This window comes from Lonchura striata, chromosome 18 (assembly GCF_046129695.1).
Source record: "Lonchura striata isolate bLonStr1 chromosome 18, bLonStr1.mat, whole genome shotgun sequence".
Lineage (NCBI taxonomy): Eukaryota > Metazoa > Chordata > Aves > Passeriformes > Estrildidae > Lonchura > Lonchura striata.
Genome location: NC_134620.1, coordinates 2,482,976 through 2,508,067, shown reverse-complemented (window position 1 = coordinate 2,508,067; position 25,092 = coordinate 2,482,976). Strand labels below are relative to the sequence as shown.

The 25,092-nt window shown below is 56.3% G+C and overlaps 1 protein-coding gene across 8 annotated transcripts in view; it reads left to right on the top strand.

Moving 5' to 3' along the window:
- Positions 1-25,092, top strand: part of OSBP2 (oxysterol binding protein 2) — a 98,958-nt gene that overhangs the window by 59,551 nt on the left and 14,315 nt on the right. For 3 of the 8 annotated variants that reach the window (XM_021537302.2, XM_021537298.2, XM_021537304.3), the window contains 3 exons: positions 7,764-8,014; positions 21,648-21,846; positions 23,783-23,915. In XM_021537302.2, coding sequence (XP_021392977.1) covers positions 7,764-8,014; positions 21,648-21,846; positions 23,783-23,915 — 583 coding nt within the window. Of the gene's footprint in view, positions 1-7,763; positions 8,015-8,038; positions 8,206-21,647; positions 21,847-23,782; positions 23,916-25,092 lie in introns of those variants that run through there. The other 5 variants (XM_077787106.1, XM_021537300.2, XM_021537303.2 and 2 more) reach the window with 3 other exon arrangements.

Genomic DNA, 25,092 nt, shown 5'->3' with positions numbered 1-25,092 from the left:
CCATGGACTGCACTGCAAAGTCCCAGTGTGTCCCCAGAGCAATGGGGATGCTCCGGTGTTGTGCCTCCAGCCAGCATCTTTCCCACCAGCTCTGGAGGAATTGCAGGCAATGGCAAACATTTATCTGAGGGAAGATTTCAGGATGGAAAAAGGGGTGGAAAGGGAGCTCTGCCTTGGCTCTGCTGGGATGCTGCTCCAGGCACTGAGGTTTGTGTTCTCAGGGTTGAGAAACAAGCCTGAGGAGGCTTATGGCCGATGGTTGCCGATCCATTTTCCATAGATTAAATTGCATCACAGCTCCAAAAATAATCCCCCCAGCTTACGGTGAGGCTGCCTGTTCCTATAGCAACACTGAGTGCCCGTGCCCTACAAACCAAACCCAGCCCGAGCTGCTCCCGAGTCCAAACAGAGCATCAGGGGCTGGGCTCGGGGAGCACTTGGGTTTGGGGCTGGAGGTGTAAAATGCCAGCCTGGAGTGCTCCTGGAGAGGGGATTTTTGAGAAGCTGCTGTGGTTTGTGTCTCTGGGATTTGAGCCTGGGCTTGCAGATGTTCCTCAAGTGCATCGTGAGGAGAGCAGGAAGCAGCAGCTGCATTTGTGGAGCCTTCCCAGAGCGAGAGGGGAAGGAGGAGGATAAGGAGGAGAGAGGAGGAGGAGGAGGGTGTTATGTGGGTTACTGCAGTGCCTGGGGCCAGCCCTGCTGTGCCACACTTGTGTCGTGCACAGGGAAGAGGGATGGGGCTGGGGCTGGGTGGTGATGGCTGCTCACTCTGCTCAGCCCAAATGCACTCGGGCCCAGGCTCCCGGAGGTGTTGGCACCGAGCCCTGCACAAGGCCAGGGCAGAGCTGGGCTGCAGGACAGAGAGAGATGAATTCAAATCCTGAATAGTTCCTCTGTGCCACTGGCAAGCACAGGGAAATCTCCAGAGCACACTGGGAGTGCTGGAATCCTTAGGAGGATGCTGTGGAGGCTGGGCTGCCTCATCCACAGCACAGGAGCCAGAGGAACCTGGCAATTTGTTGTCAAATTTTTCCTGCCAGCCTTTCATGTTTGTTTTCTTGAGGAGCTTTTGTTCCCTGGGGAAGAGCAACAGGAATTCCTGCTGAATGTCTGCCTTTCATTCCAAGGGTGAGGAGGAGCAGGGTGAGCTGGGGTGAAGCTCCTGAGCTAGGGATGATCTGCTTCCCGAGGGGATCCAGGGCCACCTGCATCCCAGCATGTCCGGTCTCATGGTTGTTTATTGCAAGTTATCTAAAAGATTTTCTTTTGGGGCTGCTGTGGTTTGCTCACAGCTCAGGCAGAGGCACACACACACCCTGACATCCTCTCTGACTCCCGACTGCTTCTTCTCTCCCCACCAGGGCTGCTGCTGTCTTTTATATGGTACATTACATGTTACATGGTTACAGTTTTCCCCCAATGCCTATTACCTATATTAATTGGTGATTTTCTATCTTTTATATGGTACATTACATGTTACATGTTTACAGTTTCTCCCCAATGCCTATTACCTATATTAAATTATGCCTTTCTACTCTAAACCAATCTGTGAGTGCCAACATCACCAAGAACATGGAGGTAAGGAAGGAGAAAGAGGGAAGACGGGGCAGGCCCAAATCCCAAATCCATATTAAACCCTCTGACCCCCATGTACAAAACCAAAACCCCCCCTGTACAGCACTCAAAAATTCTTCCCTTTACTTTGTGACTACTTCTACTCTAACATCTAAACTTCTGTGACTTCTTGTTCTTCCTGCAAGGTTGGTAAATCATTCCATGGTTCAAACCCAAAATCACAGCTGTTTGCAGCTGCCTGCCAGGGTCTCAAATGCTTCTGACCAGGGCCTGGAACCTCCAAAAATGTCTGAGGGACATTTTGAGTCCTGACACCAGCATGGGCTGGGAGCCCCCTGCCACCCCCTGAGGTTTTGCTGCTCTGGGGAGGATCTTTGTTCCATGCTGGAGCACCAGGAGGGATGAGGGCAGCTGGGAGCACTGCTGCTGTCCTGCATGGAAAGAGGGGATCCATCTCTGAGCCCTTCCCTCTGCAGGGACAGGGTGTGCAGGGGCCTGGAAGCCATGGTCTAAAGCACTTTGTTTGTCCTTGGAGGAGCTCCCTGTGGAGAGGAGCAGGAGCCCTTCCTGGCTCCTGCAGGGCCTTCAGGCTTTTTGCTGCTCCTGGACATGGTCCTGATCCACTTTGGCCCTGCCCAGCTGGGGGATGTTGGTTTGAGGTTTAATGGGATTTAGGAGCTGCTGGAAGCTGAGGACCCAAAAGAACCAAGTTGAGGGGAAGGAGTGAGGGCATCATCCAGAGACAAGGAGCACAGAGCACTGGAATAGAACCCCAGAATCATTAAGGCTGGAAAAGTTCTCTGAGATCGAGTCCAACCATTCCCCAGCACTGCCAAGGCCACCACTGACCCTGTCCCCAAGTGCCACATCCACACAGCTGTTAAATCCCTGCAGGGATGGGGATCCAGCACTGCCCTGGGCAGCTGTGCCACCCTGACCACCCTTTCCATGCAAAAATGTTCCCAAAATCCACCCTGAGCCTGCCCTGGCCCAGCCTGAGGCTGTTCCCTCTCCTCCTGTCCCTGTTCCCTGGAGCAGAGCCCAACCCCCCGGCTGTCCCCTCCTGTCAGGAGCTGTGCAGAGCCACAAGGTCCCCCCTGAGCCTCCTTTTCTCCAGGCTGAGCCCCTTCCCAGCTCCCTCAGCCTCTCCTGGGGCTCCAGCCCCTTCCCAGCTCCGTTCCCTGCCCTGGACACTCCAGGGATGGATGCTCCAGCCCTTGAGCACCCTCCACCTCAGCCTGTCCTCACTTCCCCCTTCCTCCTCATTCCCTGCATGTTTGGAATCCCCTTCAAAGCCATCACTAAAACTCCTTTTGGGCTGTGCTGGAAAATATTTCAGTTGGATTCTGCTGGGCGTCTCTCACCATCACCCTGTGGGAGTTGTTTTTCCCCTCTCCCCCTCTCCCCCTCCTCCCATCTTCCCTCTTCTAAACCATCCCAAGCATTGAGGAATCTGTGTTTTTGCAGCTTCCAGGTGGTTCTGTGATCCTCAGTGGGTGCTGTTAGGATCCCCCCATTCGGGTTGAAGTCCCAGTGCTGTGATCTCGCTGGGCCTGCTGCACTTTGGCTTCTGCAAATCCCCTGTGCTCCATCCTCGAATGAGGAGCCCTGGATAGACTCTCTGTGGGTATTTCCTGACCTTCAGGGTGTTTTCCCAGCCTTAGCAAAGCCAAATCTTTTTTTTTCCCTGTCTGAGCTGATAGAGAAGCTGGAATAAAGCAGGATCCCCAAAGCTGTGGTGTTTGGCTGGGCTCCAAGCAGAGACCTCCAGGCAGAGGCTTGCTGCTCTTCCACCTTTCTGGCTGAGTGAATCCTTCATCGTCAGCAATGGGATAAAGATTTCTGCAGCTCTCTCCTCCAGCCCTTTGTGAGAATCTCCAGCTGTAACTACAGGAGGTGGTGTGTCCTGTGCAAATGTTGGACATGATGGAGGTCTTTTCCTAAATGATCCTGTGATTCAAAGCAGCTTCACTGAGAACAGCCCTGCTGGGGGACTGAGGGGTGCCAGAGCCCAGAGCCCTGTCCTGTGCTGTGTCACAGCATTCCTGTGGCAGTCTGTCCTGCTGGAACCCAGCTGGGGATGGCCTGGTGGGAGCAGGGCTCCTCCACTGCCATCTGGGGCTGCTGCTCCAAAGCTGGGGCAGATCTGAGTGGCTGCTGCTTGCTGCAGAAAACAGAAGGATTCATGTGTCAGTGGATTTGGGGTTTGGTTAGCCTTCCTGGGTGTCGGAATCTGTGGTATTGATGATCCTGAGACTGTAGAAAGTCTCTGTCTGTCAGCCCTGCTGCCAAAGCAGAAGCCATAATTGGTCTGTGCTGTTTCAAGGTTGTTTATTCTGTTTATCTCTCACATGTTCTGCTGCCCTGCCCAGCTCTGTCCTGCAGGGCAGCGTGTGGGGCTCTGCCCTCAGTGGGATGTGACAAACATTAAATACCAGAAACTCCCTGGGCTGGATTTACAAGAACGTGCCAATATCTGTCACCTACGTTGGACAGTGTGTCCCCAGCCTGAAACAACAGAAAAATGCCAACACCACAGTGAGACATGGAGGGCATGAAGAAGGAGAAAAAGGACAAGGCACACCCAATTTCCTCCAGCTTGTCCCCTTTGGACCCCTCATCTAGAATCCTAAAATTTTACTTTTGCACCCGTGCCACACTTAATTATTACTGATATCAAACACTCAGAACTTGTAATTGATCCTGTAAGATTGAAAACTCTTTTCCACGGCCAGAGATCACAGCCAGTGTCTCTGGGGGCTCTGTCCAGGGGGGTTCCTGACCCCTGCCAGGGTCCCAGACCTGTCAGGGCAGCCAGAGGGAAGCTCTGGATTCCCACATCTGGGAGCTCCCAGGAAAAAGATGGAAGCACCTTCTGAGGCAGTGTCAGAGCTCCACCTTGGAGCAGTGAGGAGGTTTGGGTGCCCTGTGTGATCATTTCTGCTTTCAGCTACTCTGATTTATTTGACTGTAGCTGTGACATTGGATTTCCTTCTTCCCATGCTTTGATTTGAGATAATTGCAACAAATTATGTTGCTTGAGATATTGATATATATAGACAATAGTATATAATTATATATATATATATATTATTAATTGGTTCCTGCTCTAGTGGAACGTGTCCCTGCCCATGTCAAGAAGATGGAAGGAGATGAGGTTTAAGGTCCTAAACCCAAACCATTCCATGATTCTATGATTGCAGTTGCCCAGGAAGGAGGAGGAAGGTGGTGTCCTGCTGCCCACCCTGCCAGCATTCCTGCATCCCACAGCAGCAGCTTTGGGACAGCAGGAGCTGGTGAGGGATGCTCAGCTCAGCCTGCTCAGCTGGAATGAGCAGCATCACTGGGCTGACCCAGGTTCCTTCCCTCTTTTCCTGGGCTTTGAGGCATTTATATAATTTTGCACAGCAATGAAAAATTGGGCCATGCTGTGTTCCTGCCTCAAGCTGAGCACTCGGGCAGGGACTGTTCCCACAGCCTCGGTCAATGGGCAGGAAATAATGTCCTGGCAAAGTGCAGAGCCCATCCCTCTCTGTGCTCTGCCATCCCTGTGCTGGCACTGCCCAGGGAATGGGCACGGCCCCGAGGCTGCCAGAGCTCCAGGAGCCTTTGGACACAGGGATGGACAGGGTGGGGTTGTTGGGGGTCTGGGTGATCCTTGTGGGTCCTTCCCAACTCTGGGCATTCTGTGATTCTGTGAAAAATCTCCAGGCTGGGATCAGGATTGCACCTGGGCAGGGTGATGCTCTGGAAATCCCAGAGCACAGACAACCCCTGTGGCCAGGGCTTTGGGGCAGCAGTTTGTGTAAGGCAGGATGGGGGGAAAATTAAAGGGAGGGATTTGGGGGTTTAGTGCTGCCTGGAGCTAAGCAGAGAGGTACTTTCTCTTGCTTGGCACAATTTTTGCAGCAGTTGTAAGCAGATAAAATTGTCTTTGTGAGTTATTTTTGATATCTGCAAACAGAAAATTGGGAAATTTGGATTGTCCCCTGGAGTCCCTCAAAGGTGGGTTTTGCCATGTTCAGCCTGCTGTTGGCAATGACAGCTGAGCCAGCACGGTTGGCTTCTGCTCCTGGGAGTTTTATAAAACATGGGACTTTATTATAAATTGGCTATTAAAGTCCAGCCTCGTTAGTGATCAGATCCCAGAGCTGTGGAGAAGAGGTTCTGCCTTCTGGAGTGCAGGCAGCTGGTACAGCCTGCACAGGCTGCTGGGGTGCTGTGAGAAGAGCAGTTTTTCTGCAGAGAGAGGTGGTGCAGGAGGCCAGTGAGTGCCCTGGAAGGCCCCAGGGACACAGCTCAGAGCAGCAGGAGCAGCCTGGTGTCCCTCTCCCAGTGGGTGCCTGGGGTATGGAATGCCCTGTCCTTGGAGGCACCGGCTCAGGACAGGTGCAGAGACAATATCCAAGCCCAGGGAATGTGCCCACCCTGCTGGAGACCCTTTGTGTGCCCCAGCATGGAAGGCACTGTGGGAATACTTGAAACTTTTGTATAAGATGGATTTTGAGGAGGTTTTTGTTATTTTCTGGTAGAAAAGTGTTTCTTGCCAGATCTTTCGGAGTTGGCCTGTGGTGTGAGCCTGTGCCTCTGTGCACCCTCCTGGGATGGAGTCCTTGGAATCCTGCCTGTTCATATTCCTCTTCCTCTACCAGCTGTTCTGGAGACTTCCCTGATTCCAAGTGTGTTTTCAAACCTCTGGTCCTGTCCCCTGTCCAGCCTGTGTGTGGGAGCTGCCCAGCTCCCAGCCCCCTCAGCTGGCAGCTCACCTTCCTTGGGAAGCTCTCAGCTGCTGTCCCCTGGGTGTCTGAGTGTCCTTGGTGGCTGCTTCCTCTCCTGGCTCCAGCAGCTGCTGCTCGTGTTTGTCAGCTGGGTTGCAGAGGGGCCAAGTGGTGACACAGGGAGATGCTGTCCCAGGGTCATGGGGTTTGCTCTGTGCTCTGTTTCCCTTGGATTTTCTGCCATTGTCCCTGGGCAGTGAGGTTGGTCCTGCTGTGGAGGATCCGTGCTGTCCCTGAGCTCTGCCTCCTGTCCCATCACATCCACTCTGGGGAGGTTCTCCACGAGTCCTGGTGTCACCTCGAGTCCTGGTGTGACCCTGTGCTGTGCTCTGCTCCTGCTGCCACTCTGGGCTGATGTTCCTGTCACATTTATCCAGATTCTTGCCTTTGGATCACAGTCATGGAAGGGTGCTCTTCCTCTGCTTTCCTTACTGTGGATTCAGTCTGAGCAGTGCTTAACAATTCTCCCAGTACCCAGAGCATTTCCAGAGCTCCTATCAATGAGCCAGGAATAGCAGCCAAACACCCACCTGCCAGGGAATCACGGGTTTCCTTCTTTCCTCGCAGCCCTGAGAGGGAATGTGCTGCTCCCCTGTTACACCAGAGCCATCCCTGAGCTCCGTGCCTGGATTGTTTGGAAAATGTTCTCACTCCCCCAACGCCCCCAGACCTGGCAGAGAAGCTGCAGCTGAGTTTTGCTGGTGCCCATCTCTCTGAAATCCAGAAATAGAAGATAGAGAGAGGGGAGATACAGGAGCAGCTCCTTGCTCTGCTGCCTCAGTGGGGTTTGGGAGCAACTGGAAAACCCTTGGCTAAACTTCAGAGCATAAGGATGGGGCACAGCCCCTGCCCAGGACCTGCTTCTGTCCCTTTGTGTTTGCTTTGGGTGCTGCTGCTTCTTGGGGCCGATCACCTCCTTCCTGAGGGAACAGTGGGGCGACCAGAAATTCTGTGTTACCCCACTGAGTGGATTTGGGTTAGTTCCTTGCTTTTAAGTGTTTGGAGTGGCGGGAATTTTTGCTGTAGTGGAGGTGCTGATCGTGGAGTTTCTGCCCTCTGAAGACATGGTGGTAGTTTTGGGTGAAGTGTGACTTTCCTTGGTGTCTCTGTGACCTGTCCCTTTCAGGTGACACAGTTCACCGTGCCCGAGCAGGGCTGGCAGAGCTCCCAGCACAGGGTGGATTGACCCCGCTGAGCCTGGGAAGGGCAGGTTTGGTGCGTGGCACCCCCTGTGCCACCCCACCACCCAACCCGGAGCCAGACCTCGGTGCCAGCAGCCGGAGCAGCTGCTCAGGGCGGTGGGTGCCGCTCCCCCACGCTGTGCTGCTGTGCTGTGCTGGCAGGAGGTGCGAGGTTCAGCGGCCGGGGGTAGCCATGGAAACGCTGTTCTCTCCATCCCTCCCCGTGCAGATGACTCGGGTGACGAGGAGCCCGCCTCGCAGTCAGACAAGAGCGAGCTGCACGGCCCCCTGAAGACCCTGTCGAGTAAGCTGGAGGACCTGAGCACCTGCAACGAGCTGATCGCCAAGCACGGCGCGGCCCTGCAGCGCTCGCTCAGCGAGCTGGAGAACCTGCGCCTGCCGGCCGACAGCGGCGAGAAGATCAAGGCTGTGAACGAGCGCGCCACGCTCTTCCGCATCACCTCCAATGCTATGATCAACGTGAGTGCTGCTTCTCCTCCTGCCCCTCCTCCTCCTCCTCCTCCTTTCCTCCTCCATCCTCCTGCCCTCCCTGTTTGCTCCCCGTGGCTTGGCTCTTGTTACCGCGGGGCTCGGCGCGGCACTGAGGGCATGGGGAGCTGGGAAGATGCTGCTGGGAAGAGGGCATGGATATGGACCCCACTGAGACACAGGTATGCTACATCCTTACAGCCTGCTCCACGTAGTAGGTCATCTTTGTAAAGCTGGGAAATGTGGGTGTTGGGAATGCTGAGGGGCTTTCTCGTGCTCCGTGGGTGGAATCCTGCCTGGCAGGGCACTTCAGAGCCCACTGCCCGCTGCAGCTTGAGACCCACATGCCACATCCCTCACAGCCTCATTGCTTCCATGGAGCTGCTGGTGTTCCACACGGCTGTGGGATTTAACTCCTCAGGGTCCTGTGCTGGCTCTGCTCTCCCAGCTGGGTTGTTGGAGGTCAGGAAGCGGTGCTGGCACTGCCCCTGCTCCTGCCTTGTGCAGCCTCACGCTGCTTTCCGTGGTTTTTGGGGACAGCTCGTGTTTGGAGTGTGGCTCTGCCTCCATCACAGTGAGACAGTCTTTCCTGGGGAGCCTGGTTTACCCCGGGGAGCTGTGAGAGAGAGCAAAACTGAATAAAATATGTAAAGAAAACTAAAAAAGAAACAATCCCAAAGCTTCACTGGGCTGGAATAATGTATGAAGGCAGAGCTCAGGGAATTATGAATGGAGCAGTGCTGTTGCTGTGCTGTCCCAGCCCTGAGCAGAAAGAGGTTGGGTGGTGTTTGATGTGGGCTTTAAAAAATAACAGTAATTGCCAGCAGGAGCTGGAGGCTACGCAGCAGCATCCCCACTCCTAGGATTCTGTGGCCATGGGAGGAAAGGGCTTCCTGAGTCTCTCTTTTGTGTTTCAGAGCAGTGTGAGGATGCTTGTGCAGCACTTTCCCCACAGAGAGTTTGTCCAAGTTCTGGGACTGGGGTTGGCAGCGTGGTGGGAGGTGCCAGCAGACCCTTGGTGGTGCCCAGGTTTGCTGTCCAGAGGCAGAACAGCAATGGGATGTGGGCAGGGAATTGCCAGAGAGAGGATTCTCCAGCAGTCTTTGAGAAGGCATGAGCAGAGCAGTATTTGCTGTGTCCAGCCCAGAGAGAAGGAGGAGGAGGAAGAGGAGGAGGAGGAGGTTGTGGCATTTGCAACGTGATAAAAGCTTGAGCAAGGCTGTCTGGAGGGTGGGAAATTCCACAAAAACCATTGTGCTGGGATAAAACAGCAGGAACGTGGCTTGTCCAAAATTCTAAGCAGGTAAGAGGGGCTTGGGGGGTGGCAGGGCACATTCTCACAGCATCCTTTGGTACTTCAGCTTTGGATGGGCATCCTGAGGAGATGCCCGGGGGACAGGCTGTGCCCTGGAAGGGGCGGGACTGAAGGAGCAGGGTGGGAGTGTGGTGGCTCCAGGAGGAGGTTGTGGCTCTCCCAGAGCCCTGCTGAGCCCATTGTTTTGGGAGGAGGTGATGGAGCTGTGGGCAGGGGGACACTTTGGGGAGCTGGGTTGGAAAGGCAGGAGAGGGACAAGCAGTGAGAGGGGGGACAGGAGGGAGGGGAGCAGCCTGACTCCCCTGTCATACTGTCACCTTTTCCAGCATGGATCCCTTTCTGTGCCTTGATTTCTCCTTTTAGATGGGCTGATGCCTTCTGGAGCTGCCGGGAGCCTGTCATGGGGGGGATGGGGGGAGCTCTGTGCAGTGCAAAGTCCCAAAATCTTCTGTACAGAACATGAAACATCGCTCCAGGGAAGCATGGGGAGCTTCCTGGTATAAATATACTGTGCTCATGCCCACCTCCGTCCCCACACACGTATCCCATGGCACACAGGGTGCTTTTGCCAGGCCAGGAGCTCCTTGCAGGAGAAATTAAAGTGTCCTTGCCCACCAGGCTTTCCTGGAGAGCTCCCAGCCGGCAGCACTGGGCTGGTGGATGCTCTGTGTCCAGGCTCTGCCCTGGCTGCAGCACCAAACCTCAGGGATCTGCCCCATGGAAGTGGGTATGGATCTGTGAGCAGAAGGGCTGGGTGCTCCAGGGGAGGGGTGGATGCTCCAGGGAAGGATTGAGTGTCCAGGGAAGGAGGGATGAGTGCTCCAGTGAAGGAATGGGTGCTGTAGGGAAGGGATAGGTTTTCTTGGGAAGAAGGGATGGATGCTCTGGGGAAGGGATGGATGCTCCAGGGAAAGAATGAGTGCTCCAAGGAAAGAATGACTGCTCCAGGGAAGGGAAAGGTAGTCCTGGGAAGAAGGGATAGGTGGTCTGGGAAGGGCTGGATGCTCCAGGGAAGAAAGGGGTGCTCCAGGGAAGGGAAAGGTGCTCCTGGGTTGAAGGGCTGGGAGCTCTGGGGAAGGGCTGGATGCTCCGGGGAAGGGCTGGATGCTCCAGGGAAGGGAAAGGTGCTCCTGGGAAGAAGGGCTGGGAGCTCTGGGGCCGGCGCGTGCAGTTCCTGTGCAGCTGCCTCTGATCTGATTATGTAAATGGCCCTGGAGCCGCGGGGAGCGCAGCAGGCACAGGAAATAAATAAATAGAGATGGAAATGCAAGAGCTTTGCTGAAAAGGTGACCTTCCCTCCGTGCTCTGGGTGCTGCCACAGCCAGCACCGGGTGCTCCTCCCCAGAGGTTGGAGCATCACCTGGGCAGATGGTGCTGGGAGTGATGGGGAAGGGGTTGGGTGGAGTGGGATGTGCTGGGCTGTTGTGTTACAGGTGAGGATTTCAGATGTGCTGGATTTCAGGCTCTTGCAGGGCTTAAACTGAAGCCCAGAGCTCTGTAAGCCTCCTGTTGGCTCTGCTCCCTGTTGGAATCTCACCAGGCAGATCCAGGCTCGCTCCTCTGGGATGGAGGAGCCCGGTGTCAGCAGGGCTGGGCAGCAGACACGGAAAGCCAAGGCACAATCTGCCACGGGGGAGGAGTGGGAGGTGTGTGAAAATAAGAAGCAACAAATTACCGGGATGAGAGGCCCAGAGGATCCGGAGCAGCGCGCTGAGTTGTGTAGACTCATCCAAGAGTGGGGAAAGCTCCTTCTCATCGTTCAGCAGGAGACAGCAGGCAGGAGGGATGTGTGGATGTGCTGAGGAAGCCAGTTTGGGCGTCGGGAAGAGCTCACAGGGATGTGGGTGGTGATGGAAATAGGTCTTTAATAGGAATGGGGATGCTACGGCGGAGCTTTGTGCTTCCTCAGGAACTGGAGTGTGGAGAGCAGCAGCCTTGGCCTTGCCTGTGCCATTCCTGGGTTAGTTTGTGTTTTCCCTTGAGGTTTTGGAGGAGCAGGGGTGCAGGAAGGCTCTGATAGGCCAGTGCAGCCCAGACAAGGAAGGGTGAGAGGTGATGCTCGGTGGAAGAGGTGATGCTCCATCAGGATTTGGTGAGAATGGATCTGAAGCAGGCAGTCCCAGGAGCAAAGGATTCACCTGTCCTTGAGAGGCACTGCTGGCCACCCCAGCCTGTCCTGCAGGGATGCCAGCACCTGCTTTGAGGCAGGCTGATTTCCCACCCAGCTTTTCCTTTCCCATGGCAATGGATGTGCCTGGAGCAGCAGCATCTGAGACATCAGCAGCACAGAGCACCTCCATCCTTCAGGCCTGCCAGGAGGGCTTCCAAGAGTGTGAAACATGGAACTGGAGCCAGAGTGAGATGGACAACAGCATGTGCTGCCTCTCCTCCAGGAAAAAGCCCCCAGGGTGTCAGTTTAAATCCCTCCAGGACATCCAGCAGCATCCCAGAGGCTGCATCCCCCAGTCCCAGTAGGGTTTCTCCCTGTGGATCCCTCCAGGGCGGTGCTCCGGCTCAGCAGCATTTTTGGGGTGGCTCTATGCCATGTGCCAGTTGCTCAAGGAACCTCTGGCCTCTCCCTGCAGCCACACTGAGCTCCTGGGGACTCTGAGTGGCATCTGCGTGGTGGAGTTGGTTTATATGGAGCCCTTTGGATGCCTGTGCTGGAATGAGCTGCCTGGGCACAAGATGTGCTTCCCCAGAGTTACTCCTTGGCCTCCAGCTTCCCTGTGGAGCACTGAGCCCCCTCTACCCCATGGGAGTGCTGCTGTGATTGATCCATGCTCCCCAAACTGTTCCCATATTAACTCAGATGATGCTGAGCACCTGCTCTGAGCAGCCTCAGGTTGCCCAGTACAGTCTCCAGCCCAGTGAGTGAGTTTTGGGTTTATCCAGTGGTAGATGATGGATACACCCTGTGAGTGTGTCTGTGTCTGCTTGGAAAACTGCTCAAAGCTGGGCTCATCTCCCTGGATTGACCGTGGGGCCGGGCTGGTGCTGTTGGTCCATACCCTGTGCTGAGCTGCTTCCTGGTGTGGATGGACATATGGCCTGTCCCTTGGGGTCCCCAAACCCATCACAGCACAGGCAGGGTGGTGGATCTGACATCCTCCATCTGGGCAGCAGGGAGGGCCCAGCAGGCTGCTGGGCTGTTCCCAGTTCACCCCAGTACAGCCGGTGGGCTGGAGGAGCTCTCCCTGTGCATTCAGGGGTTAATTCCAGCACTGCAGTGAGAAAACTCCATCTTTAACCCCTGGATTTGCTTCTTCAGGGCGGGGATTCCCTCTGTGAGCTGTTCTGCTGCCCAAAACCCCAGGCAAACCCCACGGGGGGCCGGGGCTTGTTCCCGTGCCTGTGGCAAGGGTGGTGGCGCAGGAGCTCTGGCTGGCATGTGGCACCGGCTGTGTTAATTATCCGTGCTGCGCTAACGACGCGCACTAATCAGCGCCTCGCAAACCGTGTCACCGACCCAGAAAAGCCCCGGCAGTGGGATTAAATCCCTAACCCAGCCCTAATCCCCCTCGGATGAGAGGGCTGCAGCGAGGGCTCGGGGTGCCCTGCGCGTTCCTGCTGCGGAGGCGCGGCGCTGACCGGGAGGTAACTGGTGGGTGCTTTGCTCTTACTGGGGGCAGGGTGGGAGTGTGACAGGGGCACCCCGGGGTCTGTCCCTGCCTGGCTGGGGCTGGGGGAGTGCAAACGGGGATGGGGAGATGTGGAGCCTGGCCCTTCTCTTGGAGCTGCTGCGCCTTTCCCGGAGCGTCCTGTGATGCTTTTAAATGTAAAGGTGTGAGGGTATCTCTGATCAGATCCGTTCAGACAGGCAGTGCCTTCCTCCCACTCCCTCCTCATCTTCATTCTCTGAGTGCTTCCAACTGGATTTTATCAGGCGTGTGGGTACTCAGACCTCATGTGTGGCTGTGGGGCCTCTGTGCTGGCCAGGGCTTTCAGTGGCTGCTCCTGCTCATCCTGCTGTGGGGGTTTTCACCTTTCTTCCCCCTCTTCTCTCTCTTCCTCCTCCTCTTCATTCTGTGCATCTGACCCCCAGTAGGTTTCAGACTGTCCTGGGGCTCCCCTCAGAAACTTGTGCAAGAAGACGGGATGAATCTGTCCCCAGCACCCGAGGATGCCTCTTGCAGCTCTTCCCTCCTGGATGTTTTTGGCTGAGAGGGATGACTTTTCCACTGAGGAGAGCTGGGAGCATTTGTGCCGTGCTGCTGGCTCAGCAGGGCTGTGTTGGTGGGCCCAGCACAGCCCTGCACTGTCAGCAGTGCCTGGGCTTGAGCAGCAGCTCTGCTGAGCTGGGAGCCAGCCCAGCCAGGCATCACCTCGGCCATTAACCTGTGCCCAGGATCCTCCTGGGATCCTCATCCCTGCCTGGAGGCTCGGGCAGGATGAGGCCCTGGGGAACGCAAATATCAAAGCGTTGCTGGGTGAATCCCTTTGGGGTCACAGGGGTTGTGTTTGCCTCTTCCCTGAGCTGCTGCCCTTCCTCCAGCTCCTTCCTCCAGCCTGTGTCAAAGGAAAAAAGCACTGGAATGTTCCCTCTGCTCTCCTGGATTTACCCAGGGAGAAGTTACAGCTTTGGGAGATGAGGGGATTTTGGGGGGCTGCTGCTGCTCCTGTAGCCCCTCTCTACCGTGGGGAGGTTTGCAGGAGGCTGAATGCGAGGGACAATCCAGGCAGCTTCCTGCAGATCCCGGGATCAGAGCTGCCCGCGGGCCGTGCCAGCTGCTCCTGCTTGGCCAGATGATCCTCCAGCCTGGGGTCTGCTCCATGGGGGATGAGCAAAGCAGCCAGCGAGAGCCTCAGGAAATCTGTCATCCTGGGAGCCGTGGGCAGGACAGAGCTCTCCGGGCACAGCAGCCCCGGGATGGGGCTCCAGGGGCCTGCAAGGGGAGACTGGCTGCTCTCCTTGTGGTGGCTCTGCTCTGCAGAGCCTGGGAGGGTCCCCCACTGCTGGGGTGGGTCTGGGGGCTTGGGCAAGCGAAGGAGAATGAAGAATGTGCATCAGCCACCTGCAGGTACCTCCCTGCGGGGAAAGAGCCAGTGCTGGGAGCTTCCCAGGGAGGGGATTTTTGGCACAAGTGGCATTGGAGAGGCCCTGCTGCTGTGCAGGCAGGTGAGAGCACCAGGACAAGCCTGAGGCTTTTCATGGCTGGAATAGACGAGGGGAGCTCTGCAGGGATACAGTTCTGGGGTGGCCACTCTGCAGCAGGAGGTCCCAGCACAGTCTCAGCTCCCAGGATATCTTCTGTATATCTGCCCTTGGCACCCTCTGGCATGGCCAGGGGAGGCTGCTGGGTGCTGCTCAGTGAGGTTTGGGGTGGGAGGGTCGGCACCCTGCAGTATCCACGAATTCCTTAGTTGTTTTCCCACCAGAAACCAGACTCAGATTCTTCCCCAGCACGGCTCCAGGCTGGCACTGCCTTGGTCTGTAACCCTGGGCAGCGTTGGTCCCTCCCTTTCCCAGAACCACACTGACCTCCTCTCCTGCCGAGTGCTGCTGATTCGGGATCGGTCCCTGATTCCTCCTCCACAGAGGCTCCGTGGGGTTGGGATTAGAGCCTCTTAGCACAGCCAGCTGCTGGATTTGCCACTGTTTCCCACTAATCCCCTCTTCATTGCATGGGGTGGATTCCACGGCGCTGCCAGCGGGGTCTGGATGCTGTGCCAGCCCCGCTGTGCCAGCCCCGGTGCTTCGGGATGAGCTTTGGGATGAGCATAGCTCTGAGGAAACCCTGGACAGGGTGGATCTGATTGGAACATTGCTGTGTCCATGGCCTTTAAACAGGTGGCCCAAAATAACATGGTAAGGTGGGAAAATTCCCAGATTCACAACCAGGAGACAAGATCTGACCCCTCCAGAGTGTGGATATATCCATCTTGGACATACCTATCCCAGACTTCTCTGTCTTGGACATCTGCATCATGGACATCTCTGACTCCCAGGGAATCCATGAACCCCAGAGAGAAGCAGGCACTGCTGGAGCACAAGGTGCCACATGGAATGAGACCATCAGGAATTTTGGGAGCACCTTGTTCAAGCACTGGGGGTCTGGCTGAGCTGCTGACAGTGGCATCAAGGGCTGGGCTGGAGCCTGCCCCAGTGTCTTCCCACTTTGTTTTGGGTCACTAAGAATCCTTCCCAAATCAGTGCTTTTTTGTAGCACCTGTTTCCCCTGGATGCAGAGGGACAATTTTCCATGGTGGACTCACAGGGTTTTATGCAATGTCATCTTGGTTTCTCAGGGTGTCACAACATGCTGAGGCTCAGCCCAGCTCTCCCCACCAGCTCTGCCACAGGCAGGAGCAGTTCCTGGTTTTCCACATCCTGCTTCAGACAGCTGGACGCTGGCTGAGGGTCACTCCAAGGATTTGGGAGCAGATTTGCTGTTATTTAAGCAGGCTGGGTTGATGTGGCACTGAGCAGCCTGGCCTTGGCTGTGGGTGCTGTCACTGTCGAGCAGATGACCATGCTCCAGACCGTGCCTCATTGCCATCTGACTGTGTGGGATGATTTGGGATTCAGGTTGCCTGTGTCCTAATATTTCCCCTTTGCTTGCTGCTCAGAGTGTTTTTTTGAGGAGGAAGGACAAATCAACCATCTCTGGGTGCAGTGGCAGATTGTGACTCTGTATCTCACTGCTCTGAACCCAAACGGCTTCAGCCCCGTCCCTGAAGTGTTCAAGGTTGGACAGGGCTCGGAGCAGCCCAGTGGAAGGTCCCCCTGCCTGTGGAGGGGGTGGAATGAGACGAGCTCCGAGGTCCCTTCCCACCCAACCCATGATGCTGGGATTCTCTGGGTTCGTGCTGTGCCTGGCTGTGTGCAGAGGCTCTGCAGTTGCCCTTCCCTCGGGGGGCTGTTGTGCAGCAAGCAGCAGCAGCCAGCTGTGTCCCAGGGTTTGATGACTCCAGGAAGGAAGGGAGCACTTATCTCCCAGGCACTCGAATGGCAGAGCTCTGTCCCTGCTGAGTGGAGTGACAGCTCCTGCTCTGTAATTCACCCAAGAAAAAGAGATGATTGAATGCATCTGGCACTTGCTTCCTCTCATGTCACTCCGGGGCCATGAAGTGGTCCTTGTCCCATGCTTGAGGAGCAGGAGGTGTTGGTCCCACAACAGCAGGCACTTCCCTACTGGATTTTTCCTGCCCAAAGGTTGGATTTGTGTGGCTGATGCTCTGGGATGCTGGGACAGGTGGGATTGCAGGTGTGAGCACATTCCCTCACCCTCCAGCAGCGTGGTGCTGTGACTGGGAATACTCAGCTCTGCTGGGGCTGCCCCAGAGGGTGTCACCCTGTGGTGACCCCAGGCAGAAATATTCCCTGGGAGGGTGGGCAGGCCCTGGCACAGGGTACCCAGAGCAGCTGTGGCTGCCCCTGGATCCCTGGCAGTGGCCAAGGCCAGGCTGGGTGGGGCTGGGAGCAGCCAGGTGTCCCTGCCATGGCAGGGGGCTGAGACAAAATGAGCTTTAAGGTCTCTTCCAGCCAAGCCATGCCATGATTCTATGAAGTCTGGCAGGCCTTGCTTGAGGTCATTTACCCTTTAAGCTAATTAGCCTCATCTCTTTGTTCCTTCCATCTGATTTCTTCGACTGTTTGCTCCACTGAGGAAGCAGAGAACCCCGAGGGTGTGTGACTCCACCACCTTGGCAGGACACGGGTGATTGTTTTCCACTGCATGAATAATCCTGGGGCTGTTAAAGACGTTCCCATTAGCCAGCAACAAGCTGTGAAATCGGGATATTTGCCGTGACAAATGTGTGAAAGGTGCTAAATGTGCCCTTGGCTCTGCAGCTGCTGGGCACATGGAGGGACCAGAGAGCTGATGGCACCAAGTGTTGCCTCCTGCTCCCCGGCAGGATCTCCATAGCACTTTGCCTCTTCCTCCAGGAATTTACAGGGGCCTCAGTGGAATTTTCCCATTTCTTTTTGCCACCTTGGCTGTGCCTCGTGTCTTGGCTGGGATTTACAGTTCCATCAGCCAGTGCTGGGTTAGGACCTGCCACAACTTTTTCCAGCCATGGAGAGGAGGAGAAACCACCTCTGTTCCTCCTGCCACATGGTTGCACATAACGCTGGGGCTCCCTGAGATCAGGGACTGCACGTGGATGGAGTTTGCTTTTATCTCTGGCCACTGGTGACCTGTCAGCCTGGCTGCTGCTCTCCAGCCCTGTCTGTCCTGTGATGATGCCGAGGCAGAACAACCTTCAGAACTTTAGGATTTGATGCAGCTCTGGGGCAAAACCCAGGTCATGTTCTGTCACCTTCTGTACCTGCTGCCCCCCTGCGAGTGGGAGGCAGCAGTTTGGGTGCTGTGAAGGATAAACCCAGTCTCTGATGGGGTGGGAAGCATGTGGGGATGGGCACAGCATCCTGTGCCCTTTCCTCTTCTCCCGAGAGCAGAATCTGGATCCTGGGAGAGCTTTGAGAAGGGTGAGGCCTCCCAAGGCTGTACCTTCATGGCCTCGACTCCTCAGCCCTACAGCTCACTGGGGAATCACTTTTCCTGCACTTTCATCCTTCAGCCTGGGCTCTGTGCCCTCCTTTGGGTGAGTTCCTCAAGGAGCCTCTTCCCACTCTCCTGTGTCCCTGTGCCAGCCTTGCATGGATTTGTGGCTGTCTTGCTTACAGCCCCGAGCAAGCTCAGCTGGAACTAAATTTAGCCACCTCTCCATGAGAATTTTATAAGCTAGATTGTGAGGTGTTGCTCCTGCTCAGTGGCTGGGATCGTTTGTATCTTGGGAACACCAAGGCAGGGGATTAATGCTGGGAATGAGTGATGAGCTGGGATATTTGTGTGTGAGCTCCTCATCCCAGTGCCCTGCAGCCCTTGTTCCATACAGGGATGAGTTTTGGCTCAGGACTGAGCTCAGTTGATAGGGACTGTGAAAAAATATCCCCTGATCCCTGTTTGGTGCTGCTCCCACCTTCTGTGAGTATCCCTGTGGAACTTGGCACTGTCTGGCTGTAGGGGATGTAAACCCAAATTAATCACTTTAATTTGCTTGGCTGCTGGTGGCTGAGTTTGGCAGATCCCTCTTGCAGGATATTCTCCCCTGTCCACCCTGGCATCACTTCTCTCCAAGGAGCAAACACGATCCTTGTTTGGGTTGATCCAGAGCCTTTGATCCGGGTTTGGATCAGGCCATTGTCTGAACTAGAGAGGAAGAAGCTGCAGAGAGGGGCCCCTACAGCCTTTCAAACCCAGGGAATAATCCCTGTACGTATCCCAGCTCCTAAATCCAATTGTGGGATGCAGCATGGACCATGCACAGACCTGACCTTCTCCATGGAAGCTCCACAGCCTGTGGTGGGATCTGTGGCTTTGTGAGGGCCATCCTGCTCATCTTCCCAAAACCTCCCTACACTCTGCAACTCTGACAACGATTCTCCATCACTTGGATTTTTTATATGGCTGTTAATGAAGCCCAGTGGTGCAGATTTCCCTTTGGGATTCCCTATGGAATCCTCCTTGAAGCTTTGGGATGGGAGATTCCGAGGTGTTGCCTGCTGTTTTTCGTTAGGATGTTGATTCCCATCAGCTACAGGAGCAAGTTCTCCTCCCAGCTCCCAGCCCTGCCTCCCCGTGGCTCCTCCATAATTACCTCCTTTCCCCCTAATTCCCTGTTCCAGCCCGTGGTTAATTGTAGTAGGATAATTACAGGTGATCTTGTTTTAAAGCGCTCAGCCCCTGAGCTGGGAGCAGCCAACATTTCCCACCCTCGGTGCCAAACTGGGCATTTCTGTGCCTGCTGCCTGTGGAGCTGGACCTTTGGAGCAGATAATGAGCTTTGCTGGGAGGGGAAGGTCATGGCCATATCCCTTTACTTGCCCAGGTTTCATCCTCTTAGCCCCGTGCATCCATGAGACACCGGAGTCAGGAGCCAGCCTGGGATGGTGTCACTGGGAAGGGCCAGGGCAGGGTCCCCGTGGGCTTTGGGCCATGGGTGGCACCCAGAAGGATTTTGGGGTGGGGAGGAGCTGAGTTGTTTCCAGAGGAGGAGGTGAAAACATCACTCTGAGAATGTGGGGTCTGGTCTGGCCTTCTGAGAGCATTGACCATTCCCAGCACTGCCAAGGCCACCACTGACCCTGTCCCCAAGTGCCACATCCACACAGCTGTTAAATCCCTGCAGGGATGGGGATCCAGCACTGCCCTGGGCAGCTGTGCCAGTGCCTGACCACCCTTTCCATGCAGAAATGTTCCCAAAATCTACCCTGAGCCTGCCCTGGCCCAGCCTGAGGCCGTTCCCTCTCCTCCTGTCCCTGTTCCCTGGAGCAGAGCCCGACCCCCCGGCTGTCCCCTCCTGTCAGGAGCTGTGCAGAGCCACAAGGTCCCCCCTGAGCCTCCTTTTCTCCAGGCTGAGCCCCTTCCCAGCTCCCTCAGCCTCTCCTGGGGCTCCAGCCCTTCCCAGCTCCCTCAGCCTCTCCTGGGGCTCCAGCCCCTTCCCAGCTCCGTTCCCTGCCCTGGACACGCTCCAGCCCCTCCAGGTCTCTCCTGGCAGGAGGCTCCCAGCGCTGATCCCAGTTTTGAACACATGTAAGGTGGAAGCACAGCCAGGAATGGGGGGACAGGACCCTGAGCCCTCCCTGCCTTCAGTGGGAAAAGCATCAAAGGGGTGGAGGAGGGGACACATGGAGGGTCTGGTCCCTCCATCTTCCAGGTGGATGTGAAGCAAAACTTTAAAAGATAAACTTGTTCCCTGGTGGGTCTCAAATCCTGCTCCTATCCAAGGGAAAGGTTTGATGAAGAACTGATGAATTGGAACTTTTCTTGGACAAATCCTGGTAAAATCAGAGCAAGTCATGGAAGCTGAAACCCTGAATCTTCTGCTTGACCAGGAGTTACCTCGATCCTCAGGTGCCACCTGCAGCCCAAATGCTGAGTAACCAAGCCAAGAGCTGGATGAATCATCTGTGGAATCTAAATGGCTGGAAACAGAAAATGAGCAAGTCCTGGGAATGCTGGAAGTCTGTCAGACATCCAAAACTCCCTGGTTTGAATAGGTTTGAGTTTTTCAGCTAGCATTTATCCATTGAACTTCCTTGGTGTGACAAAGAATTGCACAAGCACAGTTAATTTCCCTTCACTCTGCCAGCTTCTGGAGAATTTCCATACAAATCCTGTTTCCCTACTTTGAAACATAAGAAGAAATTCAGTGTGTTGGATCTGGCAGAGATTTGGGGTGGGAGGAGCAGCCCTGCCTCCGTGCTCAGCTGCACGTGGGGCTGATGGCAAAGGAAGCGGTGAGGCCACGGGAACTCAGGGTTTCATCCAAGATAGAAAATAACCTAAAAATAGAGCTGTGAGGGCCAGGCTGTCCTGTGAGGCCATTGTCTGGGATGAGGCAGTGTGGGACAGCCAGCAGTGTCCCTGTGTCCTGGCCCTGGGCGGATGTCCTGCTCCCGGAAAGCTCCTGCTGGGAGTCCAGGGCAGCTGGGGCTGGCTGATGCCACTCCTGGGAGGCTTTGAGAGAGGGGTTGGTGCCATGGGGTTCTCCTGCCAGCCTGGATCGTGGTGTCCCAGCTGTCCCCTGCCTGGTGGCACAGCATGGGGGTGCTGTGTGTGCTGCAAGGCTTCACTTGGAGCACTCCCTGAGCCCTCCTTCCCTGTGCCCTGTGTGTCTGCTGGGTCCCCATGGCTGTGGGGGGGCCCCAGGCTCGCTGGGGAGGGGAATGGAGGTTCTGGCCGTGGTGGCTGTGTTACAGGGGCCAGGGCAGGCCCTGTGCTGTGTCCTGGGCTTTGCAGCCACAGGGAGGAGCTGGGCATCCTTTGTCTCTACCTCCCTGGAGCACAGGGATTGCTGGCTCCTGACTTAGTTGTGGTTGCTCCTGGATCCCTGGAAGTGTCTAAAGCCAGGTTGGATGGGGCTTGGAGCACCCTGGGCTACTGGAAGGTGTCCCTGCCCACGGAACTGGAAGACCTTCAGGTCCCTTCCAGCCCAAACCATTTCATGATTCTGTGATCCTCTCCTGTCTATGGCTGTCACCCCAGGGACCACTGTCCCGTTCAGCTTCTCCTCATTCGCTGAATTTGGGCTTGAAGGTGCCACTCAAGACCTCTGGGCTTTGCTGGGGGCTGTGAGAGCTGCCGAGGAGCACAGGGGGCTCCGGGATGGGGACAGGGACAGGCTGGGCAGGCTCTGCCATGGCCGGCCGTGCGTGGCACAGCCACCTCCTCGGGGCAGCTTCAGCTTTGGGCGGCCGGAGCCGAGCTGTGCATGTGGGCATCGAGCTCTGGGAGCTGCTCAAAGCCGGGTCTCCGTGTGCCGTGAGGCCTCCCGGCTGAGCTGTGCCTCCTGCCGCAGGCCTGCCGCGATTTCCTGGACTTAGCCGAGAGCCACAGCCGGAAATGGCAGCGGCTGCTGCAGCATGAGCGGGAGCAGCGGATCCGGCTGGAGGAGACCATCGAGCAGCTAGCCAAGCAGCACAACAGCTTGGAGCGCGCCTGCCGCGGGGCGCCCGGCCTGGCCGCGGCCACCGCCAGCAGCTCCGGCACCGCCAAGGGTGAGCGCCAGCGCGGGGCTCCTGGGGTGGGACAGGGCTGCTTGGGGGGTCCTGGGGTGGGACAGGGCTGCTTGGGGGGTCCTGGGGTGGGACAGGGCTGCTTGGGGGGTCCTGGGGTGGGACAGGGCTGCTTGGGGGTTCCTGGGGCGGGATGGGACTGCTTGGGATTCCCTGGGATGGGATAGAGCTGCTTGGGGATCCTGGGATGGGATAGGGCTCCACGGGGATCCTGGGATGGGATAGGGCTGCTTGGGGCTCCTGGGGTGGGACAGGGCTGCTCAAGGATCCTGGGTTGGGACAGGGCTGCTCAGGGCTCCTGGGGTGGGACAGGGCTGCTTGGGGGTCCTGGGATGAAACAGGGCTGCTCGGGGATCCCTGGGATGGGATAGGGCTGCACGGGGATCCTGGGGTGGGACACAGCTGCTCAGGGATCCCTGGGATGGGATACAGCTGCTTGGGGATCCTGGGATGGGATAGGGCTGCGCGAGGCTGCTGGGATGGGACAGGGATTCTCAGGGCTCCTGGGGTGGGATGGGGCTGCTCAGGGCTCCTGGGGTGGGACAGGGCTCTTAGGGGATCCTGGGGTGGGGAAAGGACTGTTAGAGGATTCCTGGGATGGGACAGGGCTGTTAGGAGATCCCTGGGATGGGACAGGGCTGTTAGGAGATACCTGGGATGGGACACATCTGCTCAGGGACCCCTGGGATGGCTCAGGGCTGTTGAGACACCTCTGGGATGGGTCTGGGCATTCTGCCTGGCTGCTCCCAGTGAGCTGCCAGCAATGGGAAGGATGCCCAAGGCAATGCCCTGTATCCCCGTGGTATCTTTTTAAATGGTTCTCATTGCACCATAATTATTCCTAATTGTCCTTGCTCAGGGACTTGGATATCCCCAAGACTCAGATGCAAGAGAGGGCTGTCCCCAGCTCACTCATGCTATTCCAGGCTGTTTTGGGAGCTTTAACCCTTCCTGGTGGGCACATCTGCCTGTCCCCAGCTCACTCATGCTATTCCAGGCTGTTTTGGGAGCTTTAACCCTTCCTGGTGGGCACATCTGCAGGTGCTGGAGGGCAGCTGTGGCACTGGGAAAAGGCTCAGGGTCCCCTGGCACTGCAGAGTTGGCTGCGTGGGGTGGCAGTGGAACAGCCAGGGCTCGTTTGCACTAAGGTCCAGCAGCTTTGCAGATTCCTGCCAAATGTCCTTCCCCCAGGGAAGCTTAGTTCCAGCCACAAAAACTGCTAATCGTGCTGGGTCTTACTTTTAAAGGAAATACAGACCCGAGGGAGAGAGCAGTGGCTGCTGGAGGTGGGGGGTGATGTTGGTCCAGGCACTGCTCTCGTTCCCCTGTGCCCTCAAGGGAGGTTCAGTTTGGATGTTGGGGAATATTTCTTCATGGAAAGGGCTGTTCAGGTGTGTCCCAAATTCCTGGAGGGATTTAACAGCGGCATGGATGTGACACCTGGGGACACGGGTTGGTGGTGGCCTTGGCAGGCTGGGGCGGGAGCAGGGAGGCTGCAGCGGGACTCCGCAGGCACCACAGCCATGGATCCCTCCCAGGAGCAATGTTTGGGAATGCGGGGCTGGGAAACCTCTCCAGCATCACCTGAAACACGGGATGTTTTTTTCCCTGCTTTAATCCAAACCGGATTTCCCGGCGGGTGGGGTGGTGCTGGAGCTGAGCCACATCACACAGGGGTTGGGCACGCCCATGTCACCCTCAGGCAGCCTGGGGACATTTTTGGGGGTTGCCCTTTGTGCCTGGGTTGGGGAGCAGGGCACATCCTGGTTTTAGGAGCTGGAAATCGGTCCAGCCTCCTCGGGGTGTAGAGCAGGATGCCCAGGGGGGCTCAGGGGCAAGGAGAGGACACAGTGGGGGCTCTGGGGACAGATCCTGCAGAGGGCTCTGGAGGGAACCAGCAGCACGGGATGTCTCACAGCCTCTGTGCCAGCAGGGAGTGTGCAGTCTGCCAAAGGAGAGGCCAGTGATGAAGATGAGGAGACGGAGTACTTCGATGCCATGGAGGATGCACCAGCTTTTATCACTGTAACTGCAGACCCCAAGCACCACAGGTACCACCCTCTGCCTGCCTGGGGATGCGGGGAGGGCTGGGAAGAGCTGGTTTTCCTGCAGCAGCCCCTCCCACGGGGTCACTCTGTGGCCATGTCCTCCAAAACTTCCCCAGCCTCTGTCCTGAGGTCCATCCTGCATCCGCTGCTCCTGAATTCCTGGAGCAAGGCTGAGGATGGTCCCCAGTTTAGTGAAGCAGGTGAGGAAGGGCAGGTGTCAGCTGGTGCTGTGGGAGAGCTGAGTCCTCTGCCCCTCAGCTGATGGGAGCAGGGACTTGGAGGGAAATCCCTCAGAATGCTGGGCAGAGGCAGGGAGCACCTTGCCTTGACAGAGCCATGGAATCATGGCATGGGTAGGGCTGGAAGGGCCCTTAAAGCTCCTCTCCTTCCACCCCCTGTCATGGGCACGGGCACCATCCACTATTCCAGATTGCTCCAAGCCCTATCAAGCCTGGCATTGCACACTGCCAGGGATCAGGCAGTTGTAGCTTCTGTGAGCACCCTGTGCCAGGGCCTCCCTACCCTCACAGGGAAGAATATTTCCCAATATCCCATTAAATCCTGCCCTCTGTCTGCTATCACCTGCTCTTGCTGCTCCATGGACATCTGGGCTGGAGAAACCTGTGGTCTGACCCATGGTCACATCACTGGGCTTGGTGACAAAAGCAGAACCTCTGTGCCCTCAGGGCTGCAGCTGAGAATCCCTTCCTGAGCATCCTATCCTTAGAATCTCCTCCTCACACCTGTGCCCAGCCTCTGTCACCCCTTTTCCTTCCTGGCATGTGGGAATCCAGAACTTCTCTCTGGCTGCCCTGGCAGGTCTGGGACCCTGGCAGGGGTCAGGAACCCCCCTGGACAGAGCCCCCAGAGACACTGGCTGTGATCTCTGTCCATGGAAAAGAGTTTGCAATCTTACAGGGTGAATTACAAGCTCTGAGTATTTGATATGAGTAATAATTAAGTGTGGCACAGGTGCAAAAGTAAAATTTTAAGTTTCTAGATTAGGGGTTCAAAGACAAGACAGAAGAAATTGGGTGTGCCTTGTCCTTTTTCTCCTTCTTCATGCCCTCCATGTCTCACTGTGGTGTTGGCATTTTTCTGTTGTTTCAGGCTGGGGACACACTGTCCAACGTAGGTGACAGATATTGGCACGTTCTTGTAAATCCAGCCCAGGGAGTTT